The sequence below is a fragment of the Ochotona princeps genome, chromosome 2, assembly GCF_030435755.1.
Source record: "Ochotona princeps isolate mOchPri1 chromosome 2, mOchPri1.hap1, whole genome shotgun sequence".
NCBI classification, from domain to species: Eukaryota; Metazoa; Chordata; class Mammalia; order Lagomorpha; family Ochotonidae; genus Ochotona; species Ochotona princeps.
In genome coordinates, this window is record NC_080833.1 from 62,759,974 (window position 1) to 62,782,336 (window position 22,363).

At 40.7% G+C, this 22,363-nt stretch overlaps 1 protein-coding gene across 9 annotated transcripts in view; it reads right to left on the reverse strand.

Annotated features, from left to right (window-relative positions):
• SLC44A5 (solute carrier family 44 member 5) overlaps window positions 1-22,363 on the reverse strand; it is a 369,267-nt gene that overhangs the window by 233,186 nt on the left and 113,718 nt on the right. For 8 of the 9 annotated variants that reach the window (XM_058658158.1, XM_058658145.1, XM_058658136.1 and 5 more), the window contains one exon: window positions 16,382-16,463. In XM_058658158.1, the coding sequence (XP_058514141.1) occupies window positions 16,382-16,394 (13 nt within the window). In that variant the 5' untranslated portion in view covers window positions 16,395-16,463. Of the gene's footprint in view, window positions 1-16,381; window positions 16,464-22,363 lie in introns of those variants that run through there. The other variant, XM_058658148.1, reaches the window with a different exon arrangement.

Here is a 22,363-nt window from a genome sequence, read left to right on the forward strand (position 1 = left end):
AACAAGTGTCAGCGTTATGACCTTGGAATCTTCCACCAAGGACTTGCTGAGAAAGCATTACAGGCTCATCCACTCCTCGATTTTCCTGAAATTCCCCCACCCCTAGAAACACCCCAGGACCCCAAACTAAAAAGCCCAGCCTGCTGAAAGACCAGGTTTCTGCCACATAGTTACTCCATCTACACACAGCAGTTGGCCACCCTCTTTGAATTTATTAATCACTAATAAATCTTTGGTAATGCCTTTTCCCTGTAACCCATCAGAATGCGGCCACAGTCCTTGCATTAAAATGCATTTTTATTCATGTCTCTGCTAGAGAGCTTCCCATATCATCCAAAACAAAGTTCGAATGCTTAGAATATCCTTACTTTTCTACCCTCATTTCTAGCAGTTTCTCTTTTGTCCCAAGGTCTATATGCTCCAAACAAAAGATCTTTACGATCTGTTTCCTTCAGAAATTTGTATATATTTTGTTTTTTCCCATAATGCTTTTTGCTGCCTTTACTCCTATGAGCTTTCCATCTCATGCAGATGCCTCTTCTTACCTTACTCAAATAAAAGTTAAGAATCCTAAATATTCCTCTGTATCTCTCCTGTCATGGCCTATACCCCAGTTACACTAGCTTATTTACGTTTCTGCATTTGACTCTGGTCAACAAGCAATGTGATAGTGATGATAATGTTTACCATTTTTGCCCTGGCATCTCAGCACCCAGAACTGAACCTAAAACCTGATGAAAATTGGTCAGTAGGAGACTACATTATAGAGTATCAGGTAAAGCAGTCACCTAATGTGCCAAAATCCCATATAGGCATTAGTTGTTTCATTTCCAATCAATCTCCCTGCTAATGAACATAGGAAAGCAGCAAAGAATGCTGCTTGGTCTCCACATCCACATGACAGACCTGAATGACAGCTCCTAGCTCCTGACTTCAGACTGACCCCAGCTATAGCCACTGGAGCTATTTGCATAACGAACCCGTGGATGGAAGATCTATCTCCACCCCACAAACAAAAATTGATGAGTAAGTTACTCGATAAGTAGCTTAGTTTTTTTTAAAGCTGAGATCCTCTATTAACCTAAGGTTTAATTTGAACCCCTATTACCAATCCTTATTGAAAATCTTCCTGGCATGAATATCAGCAGCTCTTAGCAGATGCTTTAAACACAGCTCATTAGAAAGCTACCACTGTGTGGGACGGCTTCTGCCTCTGTCATCTTTCCCTTACAACTAGGGCTGTGATTGTTGCTAGCTGCCCATGCGATCCAAAATTCAGCACTTAGTGTGCTGTTAACATCCATGGTCCTCCCACTTGGTCTAAAGCTATGTTTCAGTTCCACAATCTCCAATGTCCCAATCTACTGAAGAATCAAGTTTGCCCACTTATAGGCTTCTACCTCACTGTTGCCCTGACAGTGACAAAATGAGATCTTAGAGAAGAAGCATTCCTTTCAAAGGTCATCAACTTATCCATTCAGTAATGAGTTTACTTTTCTGTCCTAGGAAATCTAGCACAGTAAGAAAAATTGAATCCCTTTGGGATTACTCAGTGGCTTATAGGATCTGATGATAGCATTCATGGAACTGTGGATTTTAGTGCTGAAGAAGAATGGGTTAAATCTGTACTGTGTATTGTGTATTTAAAATGTCCTCTCCTCCTCTCTGTATATCTGACTTTGTAATGAAAATAAGTAAGTCTTAAAAAAAAAAAAAAAAAGGGCCCCACGGCGTGGCCTAGTGGCTAAAGTCCTCGCCTTGAACGCCCCGGGATCCCATATGGCCGCCGGTTCTAATCCTGGCAGCTCCACTTCCCATCCAGCTCCCTGCTTGTGGCCTGGGAAAGCAGTCGAGGACGGCCCAATGCATTGGGACCCTGTACCCACGTGGGAGACCTGGAAGAGGTTCCTGGTTCCCGGCTTCGGATCGGGGCGCACCGGCCGTTGTGGCTCACTTGGGGAGTGAATCATCGGATGGAAGATCTTCCTCTCTGTCTTTCCTCCTCTCTGTATATCTGACTTTGTAATGAAAATAAATAAATCTTTTTAAAAAAATAAATAAAATAAAATAAGATGTCTACATACTCAAGTTTATCCCTAGGAAAAACTCATGGATGTCATAAGTAGAAATAATGGTACTAGCTTGATTTTTTAAAGAAATGATATTTTTAAATGTCAGGGTAAGGAAATAAAAAATAAAGATAGCTTTAAACATTTGGAGAAAAAATGCAAATCAAACATTCTGCACTGGTTTACTATTTTTGACATTAAAAAAAGCTGAAAATGATATAGCTTACTAACCAAAGCAAGACAATCACTGAGAAGGTCATTTTCACTATTATTACTAAAAGTAGCAAGTATTCAGCTACTAAAAAAAATGAAACTCCATATGAAAGAGACTGGTGACAAAACAAAATGCTGTCCAAAATACCAATAATTTATTACTAAGTATAATTTAAAATCAAAAGCTTTCTCAGTTACAGGATGTGGGAAAAATCCATGTTAGGATTAAAACAGGCCATAAATATTTCTGAAAGGATATATATTTATAGTAGAAAAGTCATTGTGTACTATTTTAAATCTAGTAACCCTGGTTCTTTTGTTTTTAACTAAAAGTTTTCTGACAAAGGTATCACAGGAATGTCAATCAATCTTGGGTATTTTTCTTTCATTCATTGAAAGTAATTGTTCCTGGTCATGCTTCCTACCTTTATTCTCATTAAGTTCATTAACAATAATACTGATATGTTCCAGTAGCTAATCTTCATTTCATGAGGCACTATCATCACCAACTAGTTCATCAATGTTCATCACAGATCAGGACTTGCAAAGCCTCAAAATTCTACTCAACATTTTTGTCCAAAATAGGGCTCAACCCTGGAAGTCAATCAGAAGCAAGGTTACATGGGCAAGTGACAGAATGATTATTTGAGCAGAAAAGGAACAGATACCAAAGCTGTAAAGGATAAGAAGGTTTCCTGATAATTCTGGAATCATTATCATCACAAAGGACCTATTGCAGCATTATTTATATGTGTTCCATGAGGCCAAATATTTTAGTGTATTTTACTAAGAGCTATCCCCAATATCTAGTATATGCTGTGGCATGTGTTTTTTTAAACACCAAAAAAAAATCATGTTAGTTGAATTCATGAAAAAACATTTAACTATTATCAATATTAAAAAAATTAGCAGTAGTAGTAACCAACATTTTTCTTCAATGGAACAGTTTATGCATTCTGCTTATTATTAAAAATTGTATTTATATCTTATCCATGCTTCATTCAGATTGTGCCCCATACCTATAATGACCATCTATATAATTTAGCTCCTGATAGGCTCCAGTTGTCTCTAATATCCTGTGACTAATGAACAACTCTTCTTTCTTGGTCTGTGCATGTCTACATTAGTTATTGTCTATACCACACAACTCAGTAGTTATGTATCTTAATTTAGCCATCAGTGGAATGAGTAACTTCTGAAGAATTCACCGACAAGGGAAAGTGTCATTCATGCAACAAAAATCCCATGAAAATGAAACAGAGAGCCCACAAAAGAAATCTTATTATGAATTATCCAGGTTCTCCTCAAATAGTAAAAACAACACTTTATATTTTACAAGGTGTTTTTATACACATCAACCTACTTTTGAAGTGATGATCTCAAAGTCTTTTGCTCTCAAGTTTTTGAATTATCATTAAGTAAACTATGTAGAGACCATTTTTAGAAGTGAAAAAATGCATATAAATCATCAAAACTCATAGCAGAAGCAGAAAATATCAAGTTGTTGGCAAATAATTGGCTTCTCACCCCAGGAACGCTGCCAATAGAGTCAGCAGGAGGCTACGTGCCTTTCCCTTGCAGGACTCCAAGACGAGGTGGCAGAGCAGGACACCTGCTCGCCATCAAAACCTATCTTCAAACCACCTACCTTCCAAGGACAAAGAAAACAGGCATTAAGAAATTTGAAGTGATGTGACCTGGCAAAGAATGGTGGTAGAACCAAGGTCTGAAACAGCCTCCTGGCTGAGAGTCCAGAATTCGGTATTCTGCCTCATCTATTACTGAAATGCAGTATTTAAATTGCCATTTTAAAGCAATCAAAACAAGAGCAGCAAGCTTATGACAGAGCTTTCATATTAATGATCATGTGTGTAGCGCTAAAATGAAAAACGATGGTTTTGAGTTGAGTGACAGGGCTTCTAGCCTGTTATTTTTCAGTGCAGTCTATTTACCTAGAGCTAGAATGTGTCCTGACTACAAATAGAACAGATTAATTCCACCATCCTTAGAAAGGGAGTACACTGCATTAATAGGAAATAGGCTCAAATCTAATCCTGAAATATATTACTGTCAAGTTTTTAAAGGTGACTTCTCTCTCATTAATGGAAAAGCATTATTTTAACCGTAGTTTAATCACTACATTTAAATTACATGAAAACATAGACTTGGAGGAATATAAAAAACTGAGGAAAAGAAATGAATAGCTTTTTTAATATAAATAGTGACCAATTCCTCATTATGGAAATTATGCCCAAATCTTAGAAATAGACTATTTCCACAGCCCCTCACCCAGTTTCAAAATATTATAATCATCATCATAATGAATGGTGCAATGAAACTGACTTGTCAGATTTGACCTAGCTGGCTGATAATTCTATCTTGATTAACTCTCATTTTTAGACATATTATAATTGACACTGCTTGCTGGGGAAGAACTGTCATCTAACAAAAATTGCCTCCAGCACTGTCTGCATTAACCAAGGAAGGCGGAATGACAACCACAAGTGCTGTTTCTTCCTGGAGGAACCTCTCTCAGCAATTGCATTGCTAAAGTCCAGGTTTTCAGCAGTTTCTCCTACAGGCTGTCCTTTCACTCCCGGAGGTGAGTCTGACCCATCTTTGTGGGAAGCAGGAGGAAAACAGCCAGAACACAGGCACGAAATTCTTCCTCCCAACACTAGTGCTGCTGCCGGACAAGTGAACAGAGGTGTCGGGGGCTGGGGCCGCACTGCCCCTGCTCCATGAACCGGAGTTCTGTCAAGGACGGGCACAGACATCCCAACAGGCATCAGAGGAATCCAACCACTAACTGAGACAGCCCCAGTAGGCTGCGGTGACTCTGCCACTTGAATTCCCTTATTCTCTCTAGAGATCACCACAAATTGGGTCAAAACAAGAATGAAGTCAGAAGTTCCTCAGTATTATACCCACCTAGGTGTGGATCCTTCAGACAAACAGCATAGACAGGACAAATCTTGACTTCTAGAAGCAAACCCCCATAGAACGTTTCATGAAATATTGTAGGCATCTACTCTTAGCCCTACTAATTTCCAAAGATCAATTTAGTTCTGTTAGATCACATTGCTAAATCATGTTTTCATTGAACAGTTCTACATCTGGAAAGGGAACAAAGGTCTCAATTTACTTAGAAGAAATAGTTCAATTGACAGTTGAGACAACATTCACAGTTACTGAAAAGTGCTTCATAACACTAGCTGCTATTTTGTAAATAAAACCCAAGTTCCTGGAAAAATCACTATGTGCAAACTAACGTAACACAGTAGGTACAGAATAAGGTTCAGTGTCAGAGAAATCTGATTTGGAATTAATTGATTGTTACTTTTCAACCTTGTGGCCATGAGAAAATACTGAAAGTCTGTGAGCCCATTTTCTTTCATAAAATAATCACAGTAAAACATATTTCAGGTATTGTGAAGATTAAATGAAATACATAGGGAAAGTGCTTCCATAAAATGCCTGATGAAAGATAGAAAGTAAACATTAATTTCCTTCCATTATCTTTTTACTAGTAAAGAAACTACACAGCACCAGGGTTGTAGCGTAGCAAGTAAAGCCACCCACTGCAATGCCACCTTCCCATATGGGCACCAGTTCATGCTCCAGCTGTTCCATTCTGAGCCAGCTCCATGCTAAAGACATGGAAAAAGCAGTAAAAGATAGCCCAAGTGTTTAGGTCCCTGTCACCCATAAGTGGAAGGCCCCAAGGAAGCTTCTGGCTCCTGGTTTCAACCTGGTCCAGCACTCACCACTGTGACCAATGGGGGAGTGAACCAGTGAATGAAAGAAGGCTCTCTCTCTTCTCTTCCTCTCTCTGTAACTCTGACTTGAAAAATAAATAAATGAGTCCTTAAAAAAACAAAAAACACAGAAAATATGTGGAAACAGTTTTCACCATTCTACATGGCTTAAAAACTCAAGTCAAAACGTCAGTGTTGTATATATTTCGTTATACTTCTTATGGTTCATTTGAACCTAATACTATTCAAATATGTACTTACATGTGAAATCCAAATAAATTACAAGTCTATGCCATCACCTAGGTGAACAATTTAAAGTAATACTATAATGTGGATCTGTTTTACCAGAAATATATTGCAACTTTATTTTTCTTTCTAATCAAACCCCATTATCATACAAAAAGAAAGTCTATCTTTTTCCAGTTTTGCAATACAAATGGCCTCTTTCTGATGAAGCTGATTTTTTTTAGATAATGTGCATCTATCAAAATAATTCTGCTTATCTATTTTTTCAATGTGCTCATGGAATCAATATTACAAAGACAGCACTGTATGCCACTTGCAAAAGCAAGAGTGAAAGAAAAACACATTTGAAGGCCCAGCGCATTGGCCTAGTGGTTAGTGTCCTTGCCTTGCACGCCCCGGGATCCCTTATGGGCACAGGTTCTTATCCCGGCAGCTCCACTTCCCATCCAGCTCCCTGCTCGTGGCCTGGGAAAGCAGATGAGGACGGCCCAATGTCTTGGGACCCCGCAGCTGCATGGGAGGCTTGGAGGAGGTTCTTGGCTCCTGGCTACGGATCGGCGCAGCACCAGCCACTGCGGTCACTTGGGTAGTGAATCATGGGGCAGAAGATCTTCCTCTCTGTCTCTCCTCCCCTCTGTATATCTGATTTTGCAATAAAAATAAATCTTTTAAAAAAGAAGAAGAAAAGAAAAGAAAAACACATTTGACGTCTGCATGAAAGTAAACAGGAATAGTCTAATTGCCAAGAACATCAGGCTTCTCCATCTGTCCATCAACACATTAAGCTGTGCCCACTAGTTATCAATAGGAGGTGGCCATGTGGGCATCAACTAAAATAGAACTCCTGCCACAGGGAAGACAAGGTGAGGAAGGAAGAAAATAATTAACTGTGTCAGAATAAATGTCTAGGCTAACATGATGCATACAAAGAAATGCTGCTCATTCCTTACACACAGATCACAAAAGGCTTCGCTAGATTTTTTTACATGCAATCACTAAGCATCTTTTGAATGCTTTTTAGAATCCTGGAGTTACGATAGTCAAAAGGAATCATTTCTTTCCATAGGAATTCTTTTTATTTTTCATGATACAGTTTTGAAGATACAGGGTTTCCTCTCCTATACTCTCCATCCTCCTTCTCTATTTTTTTGTTTTATGAAAGGGACAGAAATAAGCAAATAGGTAACCCCACAGGTTACTTCAAGAGATGGAGTGGTCGTGGACTAAGCTTGCAGTGACCAGGGAGCCTGCCATTGATCACAGATTGGAGAACCGATGGCAGTCTGGACTAGTCGGGGCAGTGGCGCTCAAGAGTGCATCCTGAGTGGGGTGTGGGGTGGGCCAGACTGCAACTTTCACCAACTCAAGCAGGGCCAAGGGGAGGGCCGGACTGCACCGGGCACTGACCTAAAGCCCAGTGGCATGTAGCAGAACTGGATCTGGAAGGGGATTAGGGGGAGAAACTTGGGAAGCCTCCCTGGCGAGTTATAGCTCCCACTGGTGAACAGGTGGTCCAGACCTGGGGTCGGACAGGCTGGGCAAAGTTGCACCAACGGCTCGTCAATGTATGAAAAGGCGATGGAATGGGAACACTGGGCAGTACTGAGCAAACCTTAGCCCACAAGTAAGACTAGAAACCATGATGGAGCACAGGACATGCCCATCTATGTTTTTGTACCTACTGGTCTGCATCAGCCATGGATGCTGAGCCACAGTGTCTAAGGCAGGGGTCACGACAGGTGACGGGCTATGCCAAGCTGAGTCAGAGCAACCACTGGCATGTGTGCAATCTATGGCTGGGAACAGGCCCGGTTGGGGGGCTAAGGGGACACCCTAGCTGGGTGGAGGTTCCCCACCAAGGGACACATGAGCTGGAATGGGGCTGCGTTCTGGTCAGAATACAGTTGTAGTCTCCCTTGGCACAAGTGTGGACTGGGACAAGACGCACCAGGCTGGACCAGACTGCAACACCTTCTGGTGTTCTGGAGGACCAGGGTAGATGTGGGATGGACTAGGTTAGGTCTCAGCCCTTACTGAGCCATCTATGAGCTGTATGTGGGCATGGACAAGCTGTGGCTGGGCTGAAACATTCAACAGCAAGAACCAGAATGGGTTGAAGGCCAGTTAGGAAAAGCCACTGTTCCTGCTAGGACAGGAGGTGAACTGAGTAGGGCTGGCTATGGATCCACTGGTATGGACGAAATCTGGCACTTGCAGGGGTTCTGATGGAGGAGCCTGGGCAACTCCTCTAGCAGGACACAGACCCTGCAGGTAAGCACAAGAAGCATGGAAGGATACAGCCAAGAGGTCATGGAAAGTGTCCCACTGGCATACATTTGGCATGGGTCGGGGGCAGACCAGGCTGAATCAGTTCATGTCACCCACTGGCAAATCCGAACACCAGAATAGAGTGTGAGTGGAGCCAGGTTGGGTCGCGACAAAAGCAGTACACAATACGGAATGCCAGGTGGTTCCCTTGCTGGACAGCTACTCCCACTGGAGAGCATGAGCTGGGATGGGAGCAAAGGCTGAAACAGCTGAGGGGCTAAGCCAACTGGGTCAAAGCAACCACTGGCACACTTGTAAATCTAGGGCTGGGAATAGACTCGGTCGGGGAGCTAAGAGGACACCCTGGTTGGGTTGGGATTCCCACAGGAGAGTGCGTGGGGCCGGAGTGTGTGCTGTACTATGGTCTGGATATGGTTGCAGTCTCCCTAGGCACAAGTGTGAACTGGGGTTTGGCGCACCGAGCTGGGCTAGATGCCAGCACCATTCGGTGCTCTGGAGAACCAGGGTAGATGTAGGACAGATTGGCTTAGTTCTCTGCCCCTACTCAGCCATGTGTGAGTAGTTTCTGGGTATGGACAAGCCTTGGCTGGACTGAAACATCCAACAGCAAGAACTGGAATGGATTGAAGGCAAGGAAAGAGAGCTGGCCCATGAAACAACCAGTATGCGCAAGATTTGGCATAGGGAGAGGTTCTGATGGAGTTCAGGAAACTCCTCTGTCAGGACACAGTCCCTGCAGGTGAGCGCAAGAACCACCATAGGGAGCAACCCAGACCAGGCCAAAGAAAGATACCCACTGGCATACATTTGGCATAGATGGGTGGCAGACCAGACTGAACCTGTTCACATCACCTGCTGGCAAATCCAAGCACCAGAAAAGCGTGTGGGTCAGGCCAGGTTCTGTTGCAATACATACCAGTGCACATTACAAAATGCCATGGTGACGTGAGCCATAACAGAGGCAAGCATGGGAACCAGGGTAGGGGGCAGGTATGGTAGGGCTTATGGGGAGTTACCCCAACAAGGCTGCAGCTCCCACTGGTTTGCTTGAGGGCTGAGTATGTAGTGGACAGGATTAGGCTGGACTGCAACACCCACTGGTTCTCGTGGAAGACAGAGCTGGAAACAGGACTGACCAAGCAATTGCAATGACCAGCATGTGCACAGGCTGACTGGGGCAACAGACCATGCCAGACCCTGCATTGGCAAGCCCACACAAAAATCAGGTCTGGGATCACCTCAGACAAAGTTTCTTTGGAGATCCCTCCAACTATACTGCTGATCTCAGAACCCCAACCATGAAGAGACTATGTCAGCCAGTGGATTCTGAATAGATTTCTTCATGCTTGGAATGACAAGATTGGCAGCAATTCAGAACTGATGAACTATCAAAACTGCTGGAGCAGGACCCTTGGAGCATGCCCCACATCAGAGACCTGGGATGGATGAGAGGCTGGGTGGGGCTTCTCCAGAAAAAAAAGTGATGATATTAGTGTGGAAACAATGGTCTTATCCACTTTCCTGTAACCCTTGACCCTTTGTGCTCTAACCAACTATGTAAGGATATAAATAAATAAATAAATAAATAAATAAATAAATAAATAAATAAAACGAACTTGCCATGCTTCATGTTGGTTGTCACTTGCTTTAGCATTCATCTTTGTTATCTTTAAAGCCATGTACTGCCCTGGAGTTATATAATTAAAAATATTGGTTCTGCCCTCCAGTTAAAGGAGTCATTGGTACATGGTGAAATATAGACAATGGTTAACACTTGCCTCAGGCGCACGCGTAAGATTCACACAGAGTCTGGACCGTCCTTGATACCCAGACTCTGGATCACACCACGGAACAAAGTCATAACTTGTCCTATGTTCCTATCTTGTCCCACTGGTCACCAAAATGGAAAGTTCTGTTCTTGAATTGAATTCAACACAATGGATCACAGTTACCTTTATCCATCATTTTCCCAAGCATGTCCTTCACTTTGTCTCTACTTTCTACTTCAGTCATATAAATAACTTTTTCACATGTCAAAACTTCTTTTGTACCCTACTGATATGTAATAAAAATACATATAGTTATTTGCATCCTGCTTTTATTGTCAATTTTGTATATGTGATTCCTGCTACTGTTCTTGATGAGTTTCTCTAATAATACTACCTAGCATAGCTCCATAGTTAATTTTATTTTTAGTGAATTTTTCTGCTACTAGTAGAGACGCTGGTAGTGACACTAGTTCCTCAATTGATTCTAACAAGTATATAAAGGTAGTTGTACTGATGTGGGCAGATAGGCAGATGACAGAAAGAAGATGAGGTCTGCCATTCCTAACTGACCCACATGGCAGTGTAAACTTCCATGTGGCAGCTTCAACTAATGAGAAATTTCTCTGTCAGCTGAAGATGTCTTGGCACAGTTCCCATTGCCTCATGTAGAAACCTCAGGCAGCTGGCACAGCAGCTGTGACCAGCCCCTGCGTGACAGCCTGGTCCACACCATTCAAACTTCCCTTTTTTGTACTACCCAGACCTCCTTTCCATGCACCACAAAGACCCTGACCCCTTTTCTGTGTAGCAAAAGTTGCTTTTGCAATGTTGCAAAGGTAAAATTGGCACCAGCTGAAAGTAACTAATATGACTGCAGAATATGTTCCCTTGATGACCTTTTAATCATTATGATAAAATTATCATAGGAGGACTTCCCACTCCCATCATGTACCTGACATTATAAGACCAGAAGTTGTATTAAAATCTGGCATTAAAATGGGTAAGCTTCTAGTCCTGTCCAGAAGAAAATGTAAGGGAAACACAAGGTTATGGTGTAGGTTCTGAATTTTTAGTTAAGTTCCCCAAAACCCAGGCCACAAAAGCAAACTAGGCAAATGGGGTTATATAAAACTCCAAATCTTCTGCACAAAGGAAACAATCAATAGAGTGAAGAGCTATATGACATATGGTACAAAATATTTGGAAGCTGCTTATATGGATAAATAGATGGAAATGGAAAAAGTCCTGAATAAATACTTTTCCAAAGTAGAAATACAAATGGTCTACAAATAAACAAGAAAATGCTCAATATCATTGGTCATCAGTGAAATAAATATGAGTCAAACCATCATGAATGATTACTTCAGTCCTGTCCGGATGCTTGTTAATCTAGTATCTGGTTAGGATGTGGGGAAAGGGAAATGCCTATCCATGGTTGTGGGCATCTAAATTAGTGAAGAAACTTTGAAGAACAGTATGGACATTTCTTAATCTTGAAATAAACTCACCACATGAGCCAGAACTCCTGTGATTGGATAAATATCCAATAGATACATACTCACTGCATCAAAAACATACCTGATCCATGTTTGTGGCAGCACTGTTCACAATAGGCAAAATGTATACAATTAACCAAGATTCCATCATCAGATGAATGGAATATTATTCAACTATTAAAAAGAATGAACTTCCAATATTTGCAGCAAAACAGTTGCAATTTGAGGACATTGTTTTGAACATCATAAGTCAGAGAAAAACAAATACTATATATTTTCTCTTATGTGAGGGGGTCAAAATTAAAAAGTAAACAAATATCCTCATGCACTAGTTTTCCTGAAAATTACAGTGTTTTGTCAGTGTTCTATTTTAAATCTCTGCCAACAAATTGATGCGAATTATGTTGTAATATATTTTAAGGTGTATGTGAGTGAAGTTGCACATCTCTTCATCTGATTATTGTTTATAGCCCTTGCCTCTTTTGTTTTTGGACTGTGCTCTTTTTACTTTCTAAAATAATTTATACTGTTTCAAGTTGTCTTCATTAACATTAAAACTTTTTTTAAAGAAAACCTGGGTCATAATTGTTTAAAATTGCCTAGAATTATTTTTCTTCAGTTTGTAACTTCCTGTGTTTATCTTTAATATTCGTTGTCACTTTGGTTAAACACCTAACTATTGTTTCAAAAAAAATTAATTGTACTTAAAAATAAGCTAACATAAAACTACCACATAGGGCGCTCTACTGTCATCATGCGTTTAACACCACAACACTTCCAATAGTTCTAAAATAGGATCAGAAAAGGTTGGCACAAAAGCCCCACCTCAAACACCAATCTCTCATACATTCAATTAAGCCTGCCTCAGACATCACCCCCACAGCCTCCTGAGAGTAGAAAAGATAAAGCTGAACCCTACTTACTTACAGGTTTTCCAGTGTGTGTGTGTGTGTGTGTGTGTGTGTGTGTGTGTGTGTGTGTGTGTGTGTGTTGGGGATTTCTGGTGTTTGTGTTTTTCTATTGGTTCATTCCCTACAATCCTTGTAGAGGGTGAGAAAGAGTTCTTTCTTTTTCGTGATCTTGCCTGCATTATTCCTTTGCCTTAAATAGCTCCTGTGTCCCTACACATTCTTATGTCTCCGTTTTGAGTTCTTTCATGCATAGCTGCAAGAGCCTGGAATAAGCCCAGCCAGGAGTGTTATTGACTACAATACTATGATCAGGTAAGTTTTAGTTGTGATCGTTATTATTTTCAATGACATTTGATGCCGTGTTTTCAATTAACATAATGAACATAGCTATCAAAATTTATTTTAAGTGTAAAAAGTGGGTTTAATCCAAAAAATGGAATTAAAAAAAAACAAGACCCTAATATGATGAGCTGAGAAATGATTTCACCCTAATGCAATTGATTCATAAATGCTATCAGAAAAGTATCTGTGGGGTTAATGAAGTTTTTCTCTCCATACTAATAGAAAAAAGTTGGGCCCGGCAGCCGTGGCCTAGCAGCTAAAGTCCTCGCCTTGAACTTGCCCCAGGATCCCATATGGGCGCCGGTTCTAATCCCAGCAGCTCCACTTCCCATCCAGCTCCCTGCTTGTTGCCTGGGAAAGCAGTCGAGGACAGCCCAAAGATTTGGGACCCTGCACCCGCGTGGGAGACGCAGAAGAGGTTCCTGGCTCCTGGCTTTGGATTGGCGCAGCACCGGCTATTGCGGCTCACTTGGGGAGTGAATCATCAGATGAAAGATCCTCTCTGTCTCTCCTCCTCTCTGTATATCTGACTGTGTAATAAAAATAAATAAATCTTTATAAAAAGTAGAAAAAAGTCAATCAATAACTTAATCTCAAAAGAGAGCAGGCTACTTGATATTAAACAAGGGCCAAAGGAAGCAGTGAGTAGCAGAAGTTAAAAACAATGAGTGCCATTGTAGAGAAAATGCTTCAAGAGGGCATTTAATTCAGCACGTAAGTTCCCAGTTGTGACACTACATCCCATCAGTGTGTCCAGTTTGAGTCCTGCTCACAGAACTGCCCATTCAACATGCTATGAGTGTTTGGCTATAGGGCTGGGGCAAAAGGAGCCTCCTGCAACTGGCTGCTGCAGGGGGTGCCCCAGCCAGGCTGGACCCAGGGCTGGAACTCAGGCCATCGTCACTGCTGCCAAGTGGTGACTAAGTCCTATGCAATTCCAGGCTTGAGAGCTCTCTTCCCTCAAGGTGAGTACACCATGAGTGAAACTAGGGAACAGGATTAAGGCCCTGAATGCACCCTGACACTATCATCTTGCAGCAGGAAAAGCCAGGGCAGTGTTCGGCCATGGGACTGGAGCGAAAGGAGCCTCCTGCAGCTGGCTTCTGCACAGGTTGCTCCAGACAGGCCAGACCCAATGCTGGGGACTCAAGCCATGGTCACTGCTGCCAAGTTGTGACCAAGTCCTAGGTTTTGGGTGTCCAGTGCGTCTATTTGGTGCCAGCATCTGCCTGCTGGCCACCCAGTGGCAAGCTCTGGAGTTCTTAGGGTATGTAATTGCTGCCTAGGGACATCCATGGATAAGGGCAGTGTGAGTGGGATGAGGTTTCTTTGAAGATCCCTCCAACTGTACTGCTGATCTGAGAACCTCAACCATGAAGAGACTATGTCAGCCAGTGGATTCTGGATAGATTTCTTCATGCTTGGAATGATGAGATTGGCAGCAATTCAGAACTGATGATCAAAACTGCTTTAGCAAAACTCTCAGAGCATGCCCCCACATTGAGAACCTGGGATAGGTGGGAGACTGGGTGGGGCTTCTCCCTTTGTTTCTCCCTTTACCCCAGATACAGAAAAAAAATATTAGCATGGAAACAATGGTCTTACCCATTTTCTTGTAACCCTTGACCCTTTGTGCCCTAATCAACTATGTTAAGATTATCAAAATAAAAATATATATAATATAAAAAAATTGCTAGAAATGCTCACCCTGGAAGGTAATAGGTGATTATTTGAGTAACATGTTGTTACCATGAGATCCAGATTGAACTCCAGTTGCCTGGTTTTAGCCTGGCCAGTTCCAGATGTTGCAGGCATTTAGGAAGTGAACCAGCAGATGGATGGGAGATCTCTTCCTGTCTGTCTCTTTTTCTCTGTCTCTCTGACTTTAAAATAAAGTGAAAATAAATTCTTTTTTATTTTTAAGAAAAAAATGGTCTGTTTCTGATGGTAAAGGCTGTGATGTCTCTTGTAGGTTATCTAGCAGCAAATATTCCAAAAAGAAAGGTTAATATGAAATAAAAAAACACAGAAAGGGGATAGAAACACTGAGTTGATAAGGGTTCCAAAACTCAGGGCAAACCAGTTGCAAAATTTTGAGAGCGTGCATTTAAACATGGTAGCAGTGCTTTGTTCTCAGACCACACAAACCAATCTGGTCTACAATGCAGTCAAAGTATGACATAGCTCTAGTACTTCTACTTTAAACTCATTCAACCATCTGTAAATTACTTCTAAATGTTTGAACAATATTGAAAATCACCATTAATTGGGCACGCATATAGCACTTTTCAGGCACTGCACCAATTTAATCCCCACTTCAGTCTAATAATTATTGTTATTCTGTTTCACAGAGGAGCAAACAGGCATAAAATATTAAAGCCATTTTCTCTAGGCAGAAGTATGTCTACAGCATGTATGCACAATGGAAAATGCCCTTAGGTCCTTTACTCTTTTTCCAGAATCAGAAAGACACCTCTGTCAGTGTCTGCCCACACAGCAGACACTGTGGACCTTATTAGACTTTTAAATCTTGGTTTTGGTCATTCTTTTAATCTTTTTAATATACCCATTCAAAGATCAAAGCTGCTGTTTAGCTTTAAGCTGCGTATTCTGTATTTTGACTTCAATTTGTTCTTAATGCCACATTTTTCATAGTAGATTTTTTTCATGAAGGAATAAAATTTGCCCTTAAGAAAAACAGCATTCATTTAAATAAACATTTACCAAGTAATTAACTTCCAAAGTCAAAAAGTAAGTCTGAAGAGGGCAAGAAGATGGGCAAAATGTGAGCTGCGCCTGCAAGAGGTTCAAAATACAATTAAAGCGCAGAAATAGTTTGGATCAGGGGTCAAATTCATGTTCCTTATTCAAGAAACAACTCAGACACTGTGTTGAGACACTGTGTTGTTTCTTCAAGGAACAAGCTCTCACTTTGTCCCAATATCAGAGAAGAGACTAACATGCTGTGGAAAGCAGCAGGCTCAGAATTGCATCAGTCTGCCCAGGGATGTATGTTCATTTACATAGCCCCTGCCTGCTGCCTCCTCCCCAAAAAGTCATTGCTATGGCGACCCCTATGAAGAATAGTGTGATGTCACACATCTCAGTTTTAAGTTAGAGGGACACATGAGTCCCACAATGTCTGACACACTAGTTTTTCAAGGCAAGCTCCCAATGACAACAAGATAAGTAACACTTTTCTAATTGTGCTTCTTTGAGTACAGGAAAAACAGTTGGCAAAAAAAAAAAGTACAAATGGAGAGGGGCTTAGTTCGATTAGATTATTACCTTCGTCACTCATTAAGGTGAGAAGCTGTCTCCTCAGAAGAAAGCCTGAATCACCGCAAAGCTGAGTTGGTTAGAAAGGAGTCTGTGATAAAAACAAGTTTGCAGATGGTTATGGAAAGCAACTGAATTTAACTGAGAACCAACCTCCCAGAGATAACTCAGTTGTCTACTCTAAAGGCTTTCAGCTCTTTCTTACTAAAATTCTCAGTGCCATAGAGTCCTGAATAATCTCAGTCCTTATTGACATTGGTTCTCTACCTTGCATACTTCACATGTCACCTGTGACATCTTACCTTCTATATCCACATTGCACTCGTTGCTAAATATTTAACATCTATAGATGTTTTCTAATTTGTATCTATTCATTGGAAAGGGGAGAAAAGGAAGAGAGGACAAAAGGAAAGAAAACAGAGAGGGAGAGAGGAAGAGATGAAAAAGAAGGGCAGAGGAAGAAAGCAAGAGCTCCCAACTGCTATTCAATCCTCAGATACCTGCATCAGCTGAGGCTGGGCCAGTCTGAAGGCAGAGGGGAACATAATATGGGTCTCCCATGTAGGAGGCAGAATCTCAACACCTTAAGTCATTAACTGTTGCTTCCCAGGCTGTGTATTAGTAGTACATTAGATTTGAAGCACAGCTGGGTCTCACACCTAAGCACTGTTACGTTGGATGTGCGCACACCATCTGGCATCTCAACCACAGCAAACACCCACCCCACATTTTTGCTTTCATGTTTCCTGCTACACTGGTTAATAGTTTGCAGTATGTAGCACTTTTGTTCTGAGTGTGACAGGATGGTTTTTCTTATTTTAATTATAGTGATAACACTTTTTTAGCGATTGCACAGAACATGGACCTTTATAAAAACTGAAGCTACAGAACAAATAGAAACCAATGTTAACATTTAGCAATTTTTTCCTCAGTAATTTTTCTGTATTTGTTTTGAACTTACATTTTGAAATAATTTTACATTAACTAATGTTCCAAAACCAGTAGAGTTCCCATACACTTTTCATCCAGCTTCTACCATTAACATGTTGACATCTCCCATGACCACCCTAAAATTATCTTGCTCTTGTATATATGTTTTATTGTTTTCTACTTTTTAACATGATAGCATAAGTATTTACACTATGCAAAATTATTTTAAATTTCACATCAATACCCAAGTAATGTCATATTACACAAGGACATATTTTTTAACACTTACTTATTTTTAGTGGAAAGTCAGACATACAGAGAGGAGGAAAGACTAGAGGAAGATATTTTGTCCACTGATTCATTCTCCAAGTGGCTGCAATGGCTGCAGCTGAGCCAGTCTGAAGCAAGGAGCCAGGAGCCCAAAGCTTATTCCACGTTTCCCATGTAGTCGCAGGGTCCCATGGCTTTGGGACGTACTTGACTGCTTTCCCAGGCCAGAGACATGGAGCTGATGGGAGGCAGGGCCACCAGGATTAGAACTGGCACCCATATGGGATCCCCGTGCAAGGCGAGGACTTTAACCACTAGACTACAGCACTGGGTCCAAAGACATATTTTTAACTACAAGTATTTCAACACTCATGGACAGCAAGATCATTTATAATTTGTTTCTGTTGTTGAAAACCCTCAATACAGGTTATTCTGATTTTTAAAAATACTAATTTGACAAACCATAAGTAATATCATTCATTTAAAAGCTTTTCATTCATTAGTTTGAGAGAGAGGTCCCATCTGCTGATTCACTCCCTAAACGGCCACAGTGATCAAGATGGGAACAGGCATAGGCCAGGAGTGAACAACTCAGTCTAGGTCCCCACATCTGTGGCAGGAACCAAAGCACTTAAACTATCCCTGCTGCTTCCCAGAATGCTGGAGTCAAGAATTGGAGTTGAGTGTTGAGCTGAAATATCCAATATGGGATGTATTAACCCATCTTAACTGTGAGGCTACACACCTATCCTGATCTCTCACTTTAATCTGATTACTCAAGCCCGGCAGTGTGGCCTAGTGGCTAAAGTCCTCGCCTTGAACACCCCGGGATCCCATATGGCTGCCGGTTCTAATCCCGGCAGCTCCGCTTCCCATCCAGCTCCCTGCTTGTGGCCTGGGAAAGCAGTCCAGGATGGCCCAAAGCTTTGGGACCCTATACCCATGTGGGAGACCTGGAAGAGGTTCCTGGTTCCTGGCTTCAGATCAGCGCAGTACCAGCCGTTGCGGTCACTTGGGGAGTAAATCAGGTCACTTGGGGAGTAAATCATTGGATGGAAGATCTTCCTCTCTGTCTCTCCGCCTCTCTGTATATCTGACTTTGTAATAAAAATAAATAAATCTTTAAAAATAAATAAATTGATTACTCATTTACTATAGGAGTCAAATATTTTTAAATGTTATTGATCATTTTAGCTTCATCTCTTGAGGCTGCTGTTTTGGGGGGGCCCTTTTCCATGTACTTAGTGACATCTGAATGCATTACCTACAAATTTGTGTGAGGCTTATATATCCTGTTTTAGACATGAAGATTACATTTTTATTGTTTTTTTATTTATTTTTGTTCATTTATTTTCATTCTTATAATGCAAAACAATCTTTGTAGTTGAGAACAAATATCTTTCATCATAGTAATTTATCATTCTGGATGGGCATTTAGTACAATGTTTAGGACACCAGTTGGGACATCTGCACTTCACATCAGAGCACCTGGCTCTGCTTCCAGTCCCTATATTCTGTCAACACACACAGTAAGAGGCAGCAGGGGATGACTTAAGTGGTTGAGTCCTTGCCACTAACATGGGAAACCTAGAGTCAGCTGGGCTTCTGTCTCTAGCCTGATACATAGAGCCCCCTCCCCATTACAAGCATTAGAGGAGTTAGCCAATACATGGGAAATTTCTCTGTTTCTGCCTCTAACTCTCTTTCAAATGGAAAAAAAAAGTGAAGTAATTATTTTAAATGTGTAGTCGAAAGATATTTTTATGGAATAAAACTTCCTTTCTTCAGCTTATCAAACTAATATCAGACAACCACGAAGTATTTAAAGATGTAACTTGTGGGAATTGTGGAAATTTCTTTCCTTAAAAGATTTCAAATATACTCAAATTTGGCAAAATAACTGCAATAGGTATCAAGGAAAATCAAAGGAGAAATATCCACTTACAAAGAAGTAGCATCTCAAATTAAAAACAGTTTATCAAAAAAGGGAGTATGCCTTATCTGCTCTCTAGTAGTAATTACTTGATACTATTTTGATGTGTTCTAAATATTCATACCTAAACTAAAATTTCATTTATTTTCATTGTTACAGATTAAGAATTAGAACACTATACTACACTTCGGCAATACCAATTGCTCAAAAGTTTCAAAATACTCCAACACTATGTTGTGTCACCTGCTCCTGACCTTGCCATTTCTGTTGCCTAAAACACTTAGTAATTCCAGCCCTCCACCCCACCGGCTTGAAAATCCTCTAACTCACTGTCATGGTCATTTCTCTTCACTACCCAACCCTCAATATTGACTAGTCATTGTATTCTCCACTAACTTTTTCTATGTTAATTCTGTTGCATGATTCTGGCTTGTATTTATAACTGTTAGCCTCCAAAATTCTAATAATTTTACAACAGGGAATTCAGTCATCACCCCAGCTCCAGTGCTCAACAAATCCTGGCACATAATCAGAAACCTCATCAGGTACAATCTCTTGGATGTTTCAGCCTTCAGAATTATAAGCCAATAAACTCCCATTCATGATAAACTACTAAGCTCATGTTATTCTCCTATAGCATCACAAAAATAGACTAGGGCAAAAGGAAAGAAAAAATAATCATAGTCACCAATTGCTATTTTGCCATATGATTTTCTCTCATGTGTTCATGCACATACACATAGGTGCTACAAAGCAGTTTTCCTGAGCAACATTAGAGTTACTTGCAAATCAAGACCTTTCATCCCTAAATACTTCAGTGTTGGTTTCCTAACACTAACGATGTTCTCATATATAACCAATGTACATTTATAAAATCTTACATACAACTGTCCATATTTATTCTTCCCAATTCATTACAGTTGTCCCAATATGTACCTTTGGAAGGTGTAGTTGCTCTGATTCAGAGTCAAGATCATACATTGCATCAAGTTGGCATGTTTCCTTCCTGTAAAATAGTTTTTCATACTATTTTCTATAATATTGGATTTTAAGTATCAAGGTAGTTATTTTGAAGGATCTCTTTGAGTTTCACTGATGTTTCCACCTGGCTAAATCCATTTTATCCATTTTAAGCAGGACCACTGTCTAAAAGGGTCGACAAGGACTGATCCTCAGAATGATATTTCTTAGGCCTATGAAGATTGTTCACCTATGAAATCCTCAAGAAAAAAGCCAACAGAAATTGTACACTGTTAAGACAACTTGAAACTAGAATCATGACATACAGAATCAGAGATTTTTTTTTTCAGAGATGATTGGACATCAATAAGCACATTCAACCCGAAATTACTTTGTAGACAGAGAAATTAAAGCAAGGAAGCATGAAATGATTTGCCCATAGTCAGTTCATGACAAAGCAGATAAGAACGAAATGCTAATTTAAAAGCAAAACAGGGCCCGGCGCAGTGGCCTAGTGGCTACAGTCCTAGCCTTGAACGCGCCGGGATCCTATATGGATACTGGTTCTAATCCTGGCAGCCTTGCTTCCCATCCAGCTCTCTGTTTGTGACCTGGAAAAGCAGTCGAGGATGGCCCAGAGCCTTAGGTTCCTGTACCCACATAGGAGACCTGGACGAAGTTTCTGGCTCCTGGCTTTGGATTGGCGCAGAACTGGCCGTTGCATTCACTTGGGGAGTGAATCAGTGGATGAAGATCTTCCTCTCTGTCTCTCCTCCTCTCTGTATATCTCACTTTGCAATAAAAATAAATAAATCTTAAAAAACAAGAGGAAAACAGCAGGTGGAGATCTGAAGAGTTAAATCCAGTAGTGTTTCCATAATACAACTCAAGCTTGATCAAGCCTTGCCTGGTCGCCCTTCTTTTACATCCTTTCTTTCCCAAAAGTTATGATTATAACCTACATTCATGCCAAGTTTCTAAAATTAAGCTTCATTTTAAACAAATCATATTTAAAGAAATCGAACCAAGCTTTCAAATTGATATCAAGTTAAGCATGCTCATTTTTTTTAAGTTTTGATTTTATATGCACAAGTCTTGCTTTCATTCCTTGATAAATTCCTGCCCAGAACACTTTGGACATACAGATGACCGCATCTGATTTTTCTCTGTGCTTGCCTGCCAATTATGGATATCTACCTTACAAAATATAAAATACTCAGATTAAGCCAAATTCTGCCTTCTCAGACAGTCAAACATGTACACAAATGTTTATAGCATTACTCAATAGCCTAAAAGTGGAAATACTCCACATTTCTACCAATTGAATAATGCCAAAACTGTGATCTATCTATATAACAAGTATTAGATGGCCATAAAGATGAATGGATTAGTAGCACAAGTTACATCATTGATGAATCTTGAAAACATTAAATAGGGCCCAGTGGCATGGCCTAAAGTCCTCACCTTGAATGAACCAGGATCCCATGTGGGCGCTGGGGTTCTAACCCCGGCAGCTCTGCTTCCTGTCTAGCTCCCTGCTTGTGGCCTGGGAAAGCAATCGAGGATGGCCCAGTGCTTTGGGACCCTGCACCCATGTGGGAGACCTGGAGGAGGCTCCTGGCTCCTGGATCCAGATCGGCACAGCACCTGCCGTTGCACTCACTTGGGGAGTGAATCATTGGACGGAAGATCTTCCTCTCTGTCTCTCCTCTCTGTATATCTGACTTTGTAATAAAAAATAAATAAATAAATAAAAAGAAAACATTAAATAAAATAGTAAAACACAAAGATCATTAATACATGATCCAATTTATATGAAGTGGAATGAATATGTGAATTCATTGAGATAGAAAAACAAATCGGTGCTTTCCAGATGGGTGAAGAGGAATATGGCATAC